Here is a 12,847-nt window from a genome sequence, read left to right as displayed (position 1 = left end):
ATCAACTGGACCCACCTGCACCATCCCCTCTGTATCCACCTCTGACAGTGGAGTGTTCTGGTGTGAGTCTGGGTCAGGAGAGTACAGCAATGCTGTCAACATCACAGTGACTGGTAAGTTATTCTCAGTTCTACAGTAGTTTGGTGTCTTTTAGTCTCATTAACACTACAAGTGTGACGCTGTTTCACCTACTTTCAGCGCCGCCACTCTTTACAGTGATGCAGGAGAGAGGAGGGGAGAGAAGAGGAGGAGAGAGGAGAGGAGAGGAGAGAAGGAGAGAGGAGAGGAGAGGAGAGGAGAGGAGGGGAGAGGAGAGGAGAGAGGAGAGGAAAGGAGAGGAGGAGAGAGGAGAGGAGAGGAGAGGAGAGGAGAGGAAAGGAGAGGAGGGGAGAGGAGAGAGGAGAGGAAAGGAGAGGAGAGGAGAGGAGAGAAGGAGAAGAGGAGAGGAGAGGAGAGGAGAGGAGGGGAGAGGAGAGGAGAGGAAAGGAGAGGAGGAGAGAGGAGAGGAGAGGAGAGGAGAGGAAAGGAGAGGAGAGGAGGAGAAGAGGAGAGGAGAGGAGAGGAGAGGAGGAGGAGAGGAGAGGAGAGGAAAGGATAGGAGAGAAGGAGGAGAGGAGAGGAGAGAAGGAGGAGAGGAGAGAAGGAGAAGAGGAGAGGAGAGGAGAGGAGGAGAAGAGAGAAGGAGGAGAGGAGAGGAGAGAAGTAGGAGGAGAGGAGAGAAGGAGGAGAGGAGAGGAGAGGGGAGGAGAGAAGGAGGAGGAGAGGAGAGGAGAGGAGAGGGGAGGAGAGGAGAGGAAAGGAGAGGAGAGGAGAGAAGGAGGAGAGGAGAGGAGAGAAGGAGGAAAGGAGAGGAGAGGAGAGAAGGAGGAGAGGAGAGGAGAGAAGGATGAGAAGAGGTACTCTTCTGACGTACAATGATCGCTGGTTGGCGTCACATGTATGTTAGTCTGGCTCCGCAGGCTGAAATGAAACTCTGAAACCAAGAAGCCCAGGAGTGGCTGAGGAAGAAACGCTCCAAACCTGCTTCATGTCACACAAGCAGAGAAACATGACAACATCGCTACTTGTAAAAAATGCTCCTATGTTCCTATGCGCAGAGAAGCGGGGAAAAATTATTACCGCAATCTGACATGACTAAGCAAGAGTCAGCTGATTTATTTTTTTCATGCAACATGGAACAAATTAAATGTAATCTGAAACATTTGGTTGATTATCATTATTAAAAAATAATAGTAATAAATATTGCAATATTTGCACTGTAAATAGTGTCATTCTTGCACAATACGCCCGAATATGCAGGAGAAAAATGTAGCGAGAAGAAGTAGAGCATGAAAGAACGGAGAAAAGAAAGAAAATAAATGTTTTGCCTGCCTGCCCATAGCATAAATCATTCTTGCCTCCTGTTGGTCGCGAGAAGGAATAATACAGCGAGTCCCCTGTCCCGTCCCCCCCCCTCCCATTGTGTTATTATAATGATGAGCTTCATAGTGGGGTTGTGACAGGGGTTGTGGTTATACGGAATGGCTGAATGTTTTCATTTAGCAGCTTGTTGGGAGGGCAAAAAGAGATTAGAGATTAATTGTATTTGGTATAATGACAAATAAACTTGAATTATAGCACTGGAGCGCGTACCTCACTGCGAAGGTGTGTGCGTGTGTGTGCATTAGGCTGTATATAGTAATACTATAATATTAGAACTAGTGCTGTGATCTTATTGATAGTCTTAGAAACATGGGGTTTCCCCCGCTCGGCCAGTGGTTGTGAAGGTCATCAGGGTCCAGACCGCAGCACACACATAGGGCTTTCACACCGGCAAAGAACCGTGCCGGTTCGCGTTCGGAAACCTCAGAACGTTGGCGCTGTCTGGCGAACGAGCCCGCGTTCATACCAGTGTATCGTTCGCCAGACAGCGCCAACGTTCGGAGGTTTCCGAACGCGAACGTGAACCGGCACGGTTCTTTGCCGGTGTGAAAGCCCTAACAGACAGGCAGGCAGACAGAAAGACAGACAGACAGGCAGACAGACAGACAGGGTTTGTGTGATAACTCACTGGGGATGGGTCTCTCTCGCTTTTTGAGGATGGGGGTGACTGGGGCAAATTTGAAGCTGAAGCTGACTATGCCAGATACCAGAGAGGCGTTAATAATGTCCACCATGTAGGGGCAAAGCCTAGGTTAATAATGTCCACCATGTAGGGGCAAAGTGTGGGTTAATAATGTCCACCATGTAGGGGCAAAGCCTAGGTTAATAATGTCCACCATGTAGGGGCAAAGCCTAGGTTAATAATGTCCACCATGTAGGGGCAAAGCGTAGGTAAGCAGTCCTTGACCAGCTGTTTTGTTCTGTACCTTCGTTTATCAAAGCCAGAGAAAGAAAGACAGCGTTTGTCGCCTTGCACTTTACATTTTCACACTTTGACACGTGTTCTCTTACAGAAACTCCCCGTCCTGTCCTGAGTGTGTCTCCTGCATGGTGGCTGAATGAAGGAGACTCAGTGACTCTGAGCTGTGAGGTTAGAGACTCGTCTACAGGCTGGAGATTCTACTGGTACAGATTCTACATGTACAGAGCGTTGTCTGGTGGAGAGAATGACCCCGCCGAGCTGCTACCAGACAGCGAGCGTGGGGCTGGAGGCTCCTACTCTGTCAGCCCTGTTGGTCTCAATAACACAGGGAAGTATTTATGTAGAGCTGGGAGAGGAGACCCACTCTATTATACACACTACAGCGAACAGTTCCTCTGGGTAGCAGGTGAGTTATTGATTTACTGTTTCAACTCTGAACTATGACCCTGTCTCAGTCTGAACGTTGTGCCTCTGAACCTCTGTCTCTCTCTCTCTGTGTTCATGTGTCTCTGCCCCTCTCTTTTTCTCTGCCCCCCACCCTCTCTCCTCCCCTCACTCTATCTCTCTCTCTCTCTCTCTCTCCCAGGTCTCTCTCCTCCAGCCTCTCTCACCATCAGTCCCAACAGATCTCAGTTCATTCAGGGTGAGTCTGTCTCAGTGAGCTGTGAGGTGGAGGGGGACTCTACTGGATGGAGAGTGATGAGGTCCAGTTTGATGTGGTTCAGGTGTCCCTCTAGACCCACATGCACCCTCCCCTCTTTAGACACCGAAGCCAGTGGAGTGTTCTGGTGTGAGTCTGGGTCAGGAGAGTACAGCAATGCTGTCAACATCACAGTGACTGGTAAGCTCTTCTCAGTTCTACAGCAGTTTGGTGTCTTTTAGTCAAATACCCCCAATACCCGGAGGTGCACTCAGAGAAAGTCCAAATGTGGGGAGACTGTCTGTGACAACTTGATGTCTTTCTCATGTACTTGAATAATAACATTATATATGTATATGTATATACAGATTTAATATAACTATATATAACTAGACAGGCGGAATTCCTGTGGAAATTGTGAAGTGTGCTTGCACCCACCCCCCCAGGCCACTGCCTGCAAGCACATTTAATAACTATATACAGTGGGGAAGTTGACCCCCTTACAAAGAAATGAACAGTCTATAATTTTGGTAGGTTCATTTTAACAGTGAGAGACAGAATATTTTTAAAAATCCCAGAAAATCCCATTATATGAATTTCCTGTAAAAAAAAGTATTTCACCCCCTACCAACCAACAAGAATTCTGGCTCCCACAGACCGGTTATGTGACCATGAGGCAGACAGATTAGTCCTCTCACTTTAAGAAAGTACTCATAATCTCAATTTGTTACCTGTATAAAAAGACACCTGTCCACAGAATCAATCAATCAATCAATCAATCAATCAATCAGATCCCAACCATGGGCAAGACCAAAGAGTTGTTTAAGGACATCAGGGACAAGATTGTCGACCTGCACAAGACTGGAATGGGCTACAAGACCATTGGCAAGCATCTTGGTGAGAAGGAGAACACTGTTGGTGCAATTATTTGAAAATGGAAGAAACACGAATTGACCATCAATCTCCCTCGGTCTGGGGCTCCACGCAAGAACTACATGGGAGGAGCTTGTTAATGACCTCAAGGCAGCTGGGACCACAGTCACCAAGATGACCATTGGTAACCATGGTAACACACTACGCCGTAATGGATTTAAATCCTGTAGCGCCCGCAAGGTCCCCCTGCTCAAGAAGGCACATGTACAGGCCCTGAAGTTTGCCAATGAGCTGATGATTCAGAGGAGGCTTGGGAAAGATGAGACCAAAATCAAGCTTTTTGGCATCAACTCGACTCGCCGTGTTGTGAGGAGGAAAAATACTAACGTTGACCCCTAGAACCTAGAACACCATCCCCACCGTCAAGCATGGCGGTGGAAACCTTATGCTTTTCGGCTGTTTCTCTGCTAAGGGGACAGGACGACTTCACCGCATCGAGGGGAGGATGAACGGGGCCATGTACTGTGAAATCTTGGGTGAGAACCTCCTTCCCTCAGCCAGGACACTGAAAATGGTTCGTGAATAGGTGTTCCAGCATGACAATGACCCAAAACATACGGTTAAGGCAACAAAGGAAGGAGTGGTTCAAGAAGAAGCACATTAAGGTCATGGAGTGGCCTAGTCAGTCTCTGGACGTTAATCCCAAAGAAAATCTGTGGAGGAGCTGAAGCTTCGAGTTGCCAAGAGACAACCTCCAAACCTTAAGGATTTGGAGAGGATCTGCAAAGAGGAGTGGACCAAAATCCCTCCTGGGATCACGAGCTGCACCCCGCCTCTGGAACTCCCTCCCTCAACCACTCATAGGGCTTTCACACCGGCAGTTCCGAACGCCAGTTCGCGTTCGCGTTCGGAAACCTCCGAACGTTGGCGCTGTCTGGCGAACGATACACTGGTATGAACGCGGGCTCGTTCGCCAGACAGCGCCAACGTTCGGAGGTTTCCGAACGCGAACCGGCGTTCGGAACTGCCGGTGTGAAAGCCCCATCAGAGACTCACCCTCACTCCTCACTTTTAAATCCCACCTCAAAACCTACCTGTTCTCCTATGCCTATAGCCTCCCCTACCCCTAGCCATCTCCCCCATCCCGGCCACCCCCGCCCCCCCCCCTGGACACGCATACAACCTCCCCTACCCATCTCCCCTAACCCTGCCACCCCCCTGATATGCATACAGCCTCCCCTACCCCTAACCACCTCCCCTGTCCCTACCAACCCCCCCCCCCCCCCCCCCCTCCCCGTTCGCTGACTCTGTGTTCCATGTTATTTGTTGTTATTGTGTTTTCCGTATCTCCTTTATTGTCAGCGTCTTTGAGCCTCGGAAAAGCGCTATATACATTTAATGAATTATTATTATTATTATTATTTGCGCAAACTTGGTGACCAACTACAAGAAACGTCTGACCGCTGTGCTGCCAACAAGGGTTTCTCCTCCAAGTACTGAGTCATGTTTTGCTAGGGGGTGAAATACTTTTTATTCAATAAAACACACAAACAAATCTAAAAAATGATATAATGTGATTTTCTGGGATTTTTAAAAAAGATTCTGTCTCTCACTGTTAAAATGAACCTACCATTAAAATGATAGACTGTTCATTTCTTTGTAAGGGGGTAAACTCACAAAATTAGCAGGGGATGAAATACTTATTTTCTCCACTGTATAGTAAGGTAAGAACCCTACAGCTAGCTGACCCTCCTAAACACTCCCCTGTCTGGTGTCAGAATGGGAACACTGCCCTCTGGTGTCAGAATGGGAACACTGCCATCTGGTGTCAGAATGGGAACACTGCCCTCTGGTGTCAGAATGAGAACACTGCCCTCTTGTGTCAGAATGGGAAATGGTTTTGACAGAGACGGTCATACCTGGTGTTGAATGGCCCACAGAGGGGCTTGAGTCAGTGGATCTAAAAGAAACAGCGTTTCATTGAATATCACATTTTATTTAATATCAGTGATGATATAAAATCATGTTATTTTATTTCTGTGTTGAACAGCTCAGCCTGATGAAGAGAAGCAATGATGTCATCATGATGTCAGATTTGGATCCCCAGGAGTAACTGTACGTCTAGCAACAAGACATGAAGATGTTTTAGCTCAGCTTTAAAGGATTCGAACATCCATTTTGGAACTCCACTTAATTAATTAATCAACTTAACTTAATGGTATACAGTGATGCTTGAAAGTATGTCAGAGTCAGAACCAGTATTTTAAATCTGACATAACATGTTCATATTTACCAATTCCATATGTTGGTTTAGAGGAAATCATGTTAACATGCATTACTTTTGAGCAGATTTTTATATTTTAATAAAGGTCAATTATTGCAGATGATTTCAATCTGTTTCTTTCAATAATGATCAATAATAATTGTCCATGTGTTGATGGCACCCTGCAAAAGAGCTTGTTAGTCTAGGGGGTTCATGTGTTTGAACATAGCATGTAATAGCAGCCAGGGTAGAATACATAACAGTCCAGTCTCCTGCCTCTCTCTTTACAATGATGGTAATATCAGTAACTGTCTCTGAACACTAGAGGGCGACACCTCCACCTCTATGAGTAGTATTGATCTCATCACCAGTATCCACACAGATGCATCTGATAACATGACAGTGATGGTAGTACCAGTCATGAACAGTAGGGTGTGGCATCACAACAGTGATGGTAGTACCAGTCATGAACAGTAGGGGGTGGCATCACAACAGTGATGGTAGTACCAGTCATGAACAGTAGGGGTTGGCATCACGACAGTGATGGTAGTACCAGTCATGAACAGTAGGGGGTAGCATCACAACAGTGATGGTAGTACCAGTCATGAACAGTAGGGGTTGGCATCACAACAGTGATGGTAGTACCAGTCATGAACAGTAGGGGGTGGCATCATGACAGTGATGGTAGTACCAGTCATGAACAGTAGGGGGTGGCATCACGACAGTGATGGTAGTATCAGTCATGAACAGTAGGGGTTGGCATCATGACAGTGATGGTAGTACCAGTCATGAACAGTAGGGGTTGGCATCATGACAGTGATGGTAGTACCAGTCATGAACAGTAGGGGGTGGCATCACGACAGTGATGGTAGTATCAGTCATGAACAGATGAACAGTAGGGGGTGGCATCACGACAGTGATGGTAGTACCAGTCATGAACAGTAGGGGGTGGCATCACGACAGTTATGGTAGTATCAGTCATGAACAGATGAACAGTAGGGGGTGGCATCACGACAGTGATGGTAGTACCAGTCATGAACAGTAGGGGGTGGCATCACAACAGTGATGGTAGTACCAGTCATGAACAGTAGGGGGTGGCATCACAACAGTGATCCGTCTACCACCGCTAGTGCTACCGCTACCGCTAACCCCCTTGTACCCTAGCCTCTCTCTCCCATCCTTGTGATGCTGCTGTGCTGTCCTCACTACTAAGCTAAGGATATTGAATGAATGAATGGTCTTTATTGTCATTGCTACAGTACAGGTACCAAACAACGAAATTTAGGAGGGGTGGCTCCCCTGGTGTTAGGAAAGAAAAAAAAACACTTTTAAAAACATCACAAGAAGGGAAGGAGCTGGTTTACATAAATAAAGGCTATGTACACTATCCACTATACTATATTGCACAGATAGAAGTGTGAAAATGTGCTTTAACCAAAGTCAAGAAAGAAACATCCTCTCTTTGACTATTGTGATTCATTTTATTTTTTGGTTAAAGTCTGTTTGTTGTTTAAATGAAAAACAAAAAGTGGTAAGGCAGAGCTTTAATGATCAGAAAAGGCACAGTCTCAAAGCAAGTAACTGATACTTTGCAGTACATTTTTTTCATTAAATAAATCTCCCTGACTACCATCACAGAATCAAAAGCCATAACTACAGCTTCGGTGTGGACAGCTAAACATTGTCAACCTGCTGAAAACATTTAGAATAACAGAAACAATTGAGAATAAGGGGATTAAATCATAAAACAGGAAGGGCATAGAGAAGGGGGCAGATAAGAGAGAGATCGATATGAAACCACTTGGATAGCCCATTCAGATTGTGTCTGTAATGAAGATAATATTCACAGGATTACAAGCTGCAGTAATCTCATGACAAAATGTGACCGCAGGTGGTGTTTGGTGCAACCAGGCGCAGAATAGAAAGTGGTCAAATCGGTCGTCAAACTATTTCTGACCGACAAGTCAGATTTGCTGGAGTTTTCTTAAAACATTTTTGAAGTAGCCAATAAATATTTTTTCAAACAGTTTTACGATAATTAAATATGTGTGTTTGACTTCTTCCGGCTTGGGGGAGGGGGCGAATTATTCCATTGTTCGGTTTCATTGGTCGATTGACGTGCCTAAGGCTGAACTAGGGGGAGGCCACTCTACATTGTTAGACCTTTGTAGATCATGTAATATCATGTAATCTTCTCAGTAAGAGGGAGCACTGGTATGGTTTCTCTCCTGTGTGTATTCTCTGATGTGTCTTGAAGTCTCTTCCATCCCTGAAGCTTTTCCCACACTGGGAGCAGTGTTATGGTTTCACTCCTGTGTGAATTCTCTGATGTGCCCTTAGGCTTTGTTGCCAAGTGAAACTCTTCCCACATTGGGAGCAGTGGTAGGGTTTCTTTCCCGTGTGTATTCTCTGATGGCTCTTTAGGGATCCTGCCTCACTGAAACTCTGCCCACACTGGGAGCAGTGGTATGGTTTCTCTCCTGTGTGAATTCTCTGATGTATCCTTAGGTTTTGTTCCCGACTGAAACTCTTCTCACACTGGGAGCACTGGTATGGTTTCTCTCCTGTGTGTATTCTCTGGTGAAGCTTTAGGCAATCGCCCCGATTGAAACTCTTCCCACACTGGGAGCAGTGGTATGGTTTATCTCCTGTGTGTCTGTGTTGTTTATGGTTTCCTGATGTGGTGGAGCTGGGCTCGCTGTCTGAACCTGGGTTGGAGCTTTGCTGATCTGTAAGAATAGGAACATATACAGGGTTACAAACACATTTTGTGCAAAACATTGAGCAAAGTTGCCAAAAAGAATGATATTATTTTAAATAGATATAACTATAGTTTATACTGCAAAACATGATGGTGTCTATCTGGTTTCTCTAACATATTGTTAGAGAAAAGGTACAATAATTCAATTCAATTCAATTCAACTTTATTCGCCATGTGCAGTGCACAAGGAACATGATTTGGTATTCAACCATACTAAACAAGCTACAGTACATACAACAACAAGACGACAACACAACAACAAAATAAATGAAGCTGTCGAGTGTTGGGAATTTGTATTAAAATAACTAGTGATAAATCATGTACTATGTGCTCATTTAAATAATATGTGACTGAGGTCAGTTGAGAACAATAGGAAGGTCTCGCAATTAGGTCTCGCAATTAGCCAAAAGAGAGGTTCTGTTTTTGAGCGACAAGAAGAAGACAAGCTCCTGACGAAAAGAACGTTTTATGATTCAAACCGCCTGTAAATTACTTATTTTTACCTATGTGCTAACAACCATTTTATACCTGCTGTTATGATATTCTATTTTTCTGTACTGATTTTATACTTTCATAACTAATGATTAATGATAAGTCTATTCTTCTATACTATATTTTAATTTGTTAATCGAATCCTAACTCATAGGACTGTGTAACTTCAACAGTTATGTTTTCACAAGCTATTCTGATAAGGACTCACTGCTCTGCTCAGTGCTCACACAAGTATATCATCATGACAACGGGAGGCCAGAAGAAGAAGATAACACACAGTACACTCGGAGTTGAAGGCCACATAACTAACTGAAACACTTGCTACAAATCAAATGGTCACAGCTGCAACAGATTTTATGCTGACAATTAAAAACCTACCAGATAGCAGGGGAAGGGACAGCCCAGCCCCAAATGTTAAATAAAATGTATAAAGTACTATGTACCAAGGCTAAACGGGGTTCTTGTTTGGTGGAGCTTCTGCAGTTAACCTGTTGACGGCTAGCTGATACTGGCCTGCGGAGGTGAAACTAGATGGGACCACTTTTCCATGGAAATGAACTATTATTGCTTGCTGATGTGCTTGAATAAATATTATCTTAATGAACAGTTCAGTAGTGGTGCCTAATATTTGTTATATCAAGGACGTCTCGTTGAGATTAAACGAACTCGCTTGTAAGTGACGACTCAATTAAATCAATTCTGGAGAAGTTGATCGCCTTACAAAATTGGTGACCCCGACGTGATCTTCAACGGGATGCAAGGAGGAGTGGGCGAGGCTGGGTTCGGACTGAGCACTTCCACGGTACCAAGACAAAAAAGGTGAGCAGAGCCATTTAATGAAATCTGCTTAGGTAGACAATAGTGTTTTAGGTGGAAGTGCTGGGCCTGAATCGTGTGTCAAACCCATTCTGATCTGTGTCTGTGAAGATCCGTCACAAAGTAAGGATAATCATTAATTAAATTGACAAATGAATTAAATTGACATTCTATAAATTATTGAACACCACTGTCTGATATACGCATATATTGTATTAACGTGTGATGGACCTCGACCCGCCGAGGTCTAAGTAGGCTAAAGGAAGGGACAGTATACTAGGTCCTGGATATTAGATTTCAGGGGTAACCAGGCCCGCCGAGATCTGATTAGGCTTAAGGAAGGGACAGTAGGTTCTGGATACTAGATTTCAGGGGTAACCAGGCCCGCCGAGATCCAAGTTAGGCTTAAGGAAGGGACAGTAGGTCCTGGATATTAAGGGGTAACCAGGCCCCAGGGGTAACCAGGCCCCGGTTGAAATACCTTGCAACCAAGTGAGAGGGCAGTACATTGCGGGTGGGGTAGCGTGTACCACAGGTGCAGGTCCCATACTAGCGTGATTACACTCACTGAGGGTGTAGTACATTGCGGGTGGGGTAGCGTGTACCACAGGTGCAGGTCCCATACTAGCGTGACTACACTCACTGGGGGGGCTAAAATAATATATAGTAGTGTATGAATGTATGACATGTATCACATAGTGTGTAAGAGACAAATTGTATGTAAATAATAGTGTTAGAATTGTTATTATTATTGTCATTGTTGTCATTAAAAGGGATAGTTGAGTAAAGCGCCCTGGAGCAACTGGTCTAGGCTGAGTGCTCCCTGGCTTGGTATCACTCAAATATCACTTGCAAACTTTATAAAATATGTTATGCCTCGTTCAAGGTGTTTAAAGATGTGTTGTGCTGCGGGTGTGGTCCACCATTGAAGCGCAGACAGCAGTGAGTGTCTCTATTGACGCACAGAGATTTGTGTCTCGCCGTCTATGTAATAGTAGTATTTTTGGTGTGTTTGATTAAATGGTGGTTTTGTTTAGTTGTGGTGGTCAGGTTGTTTAGCATTGATTGGCAATAATAATATTGTTGAAATTGACCCCATATGGTATGGAGATGGTTAAGAATGTTATCTCAGACTGTGATGTGTGTAACAAACACAACCCGTTAAAACAGTACCGGTACTTAAATGTACACATATCCGATGCCTCCCTGTCCATTCCGAGAGATATGTATTGACTTCACGGACATGGGAGTGATTGATAGATTTTCAAGGTGGCCTGAAGCATATCTGTGTAAACGGGAGGATGCTGCAGTCTGTAATAAAGTGCCTCTTAAAGGAATTCATACCACGGTTTAGTTTCCCTACAATAATACACTCTGATAATGGGTCACATTTTTTAAAAATGTCCATATGGCTGCAATTAAGACAGCAATGGGGATTAAGTATCGATTTGGTTCAGTCTACCACCCCCAGTAGTCACAGGGGCTGGTTGAGAGGGCTAACCAATCTATTAAAAGAATGCTTGCCGACAGGCATGATACAGAGACAGAGGGAGGTGGCTTGGACCTCCTCTCCATGGAAATGAATGTATGTATGTCAGAACTCTAACTAATCTCAATCGAGTTTTCTCTTCACAGGAACTGAATGCTGCGGAGAAAGCAGACAACAGCACAAAACAGACTCCTATTTCAGACCCAGGCGACTGGGTAAGAATCAGAGTCCACAAAAGGAAGTGGAACGAGCCATGGTGGACAGGACCGTGGGAGGTAGTATTGACCACCTCACCCGCTGTCAAAGTCGAAGGTAAACCGGGTACAGAGTGGCCTCTCCTGTCACACTGTACCAAAGCAGACCCACCACCAGGGTTTCCGTTAGAAAAATTTGCCGTCGGACATCGTGTCCGGGAAGAATTCGATTTACCGGACAAACGTGATATATTCCGGTCATCATATTAAAATATATATATTTTTTTTTTTTCCAAAATCATTTTTTTCTTCAAATCTAATATAGCTGTTTGTCACGGTGATTACTGTTGTGTAGCGGCCTATACATGCCATTTAATGTCTATTTCTCATCCGATACAATTAGATGCGAGCTATATAATAATATAACATGATTTGACGCATGCGCGCTATGCCATGCGTCAAATCCAGCGCTGAACGGGTCCAGCGCTGAATGGGCGCCTCACTGGGAACTGAACAGACAGCATCGATCAATGAACGGACTCCACATTACGTTAACTGAAGTTTGTTAAATTGTTTGGGATTAATGTGAGTTTTCTATTTTCTCTTTCCAGTTTTACCCTTTTTTTATTTTTATCAATAAAACAACGTCATTTCTATAACCAGGGGGGTGTTCCATCGACGTCGCTGGAGGAAAGTCTGGGCTTGTTTTGACAAGTCTCGCGAGATCTATCAAGATATGCCTGGATCTTTTTAAGAGTCTCGCGGGACTTGGCGAAGTAGGCCTAGGTTTTCCTTTGGCGACGTTGATAGAACACCCCCCAGGTCTCGCTGGTTGGGAAGGCATTTCGTTTAGCTGCCTGTCAAATCATACTTAGGGGATAGCCCTGTAAGCTCATACGGGTCTGTATGTCGTCCTGAAAACCGGCTGTTAGATCATATCGCTGAAGTTTGTCTCCATCTTAGTGTAAATGTTGT

The 12,847-nt window shown here is 44.8% G+C and overlaps 1 protein-coding gene across 1 annotated transcript in view; it reads right to left on the bottom strand.

Annotated features, from left to right (window-relative positions):
- LOC308169103 (transcription initiation factor TFIID subunit 1-like) overlaps positions 1-12,847 on the bottom strand; it is a gene marked incomplete at both ends in the record, with an annotated part of 45,122 nt that overhangs the window by 9,542 nt on the left and 22,733 nt on the right. The window contains one exon of the mRNA XM_080543746.1: positions 8,820-8,849. Within this exon, the coding sequence (XP_080399872.1) occupies positions 8,820-8,849 (30 nt within the window). The remainder of the gene's footprint in view (positions 1-8,819; positions 8,850-12,847) is intronic.

This window comes from Nansenia antarctica, assembly GCF_963989245.1.
Source record: "Nansenia antarctica genome assembly, chromosome: 13".
Lineage (NCBI taxonomy): Eukaryota > Metazoa > Chordata > Actinopteri > Argentiniformes > Microstomatidae > Nansenia > Nansenia antarctica.
The sequence above is the reverse complement of the archived record's forward strand: the minus strand, read 5'-3'. Positions and strand labels throughout refer to the sequence as shown.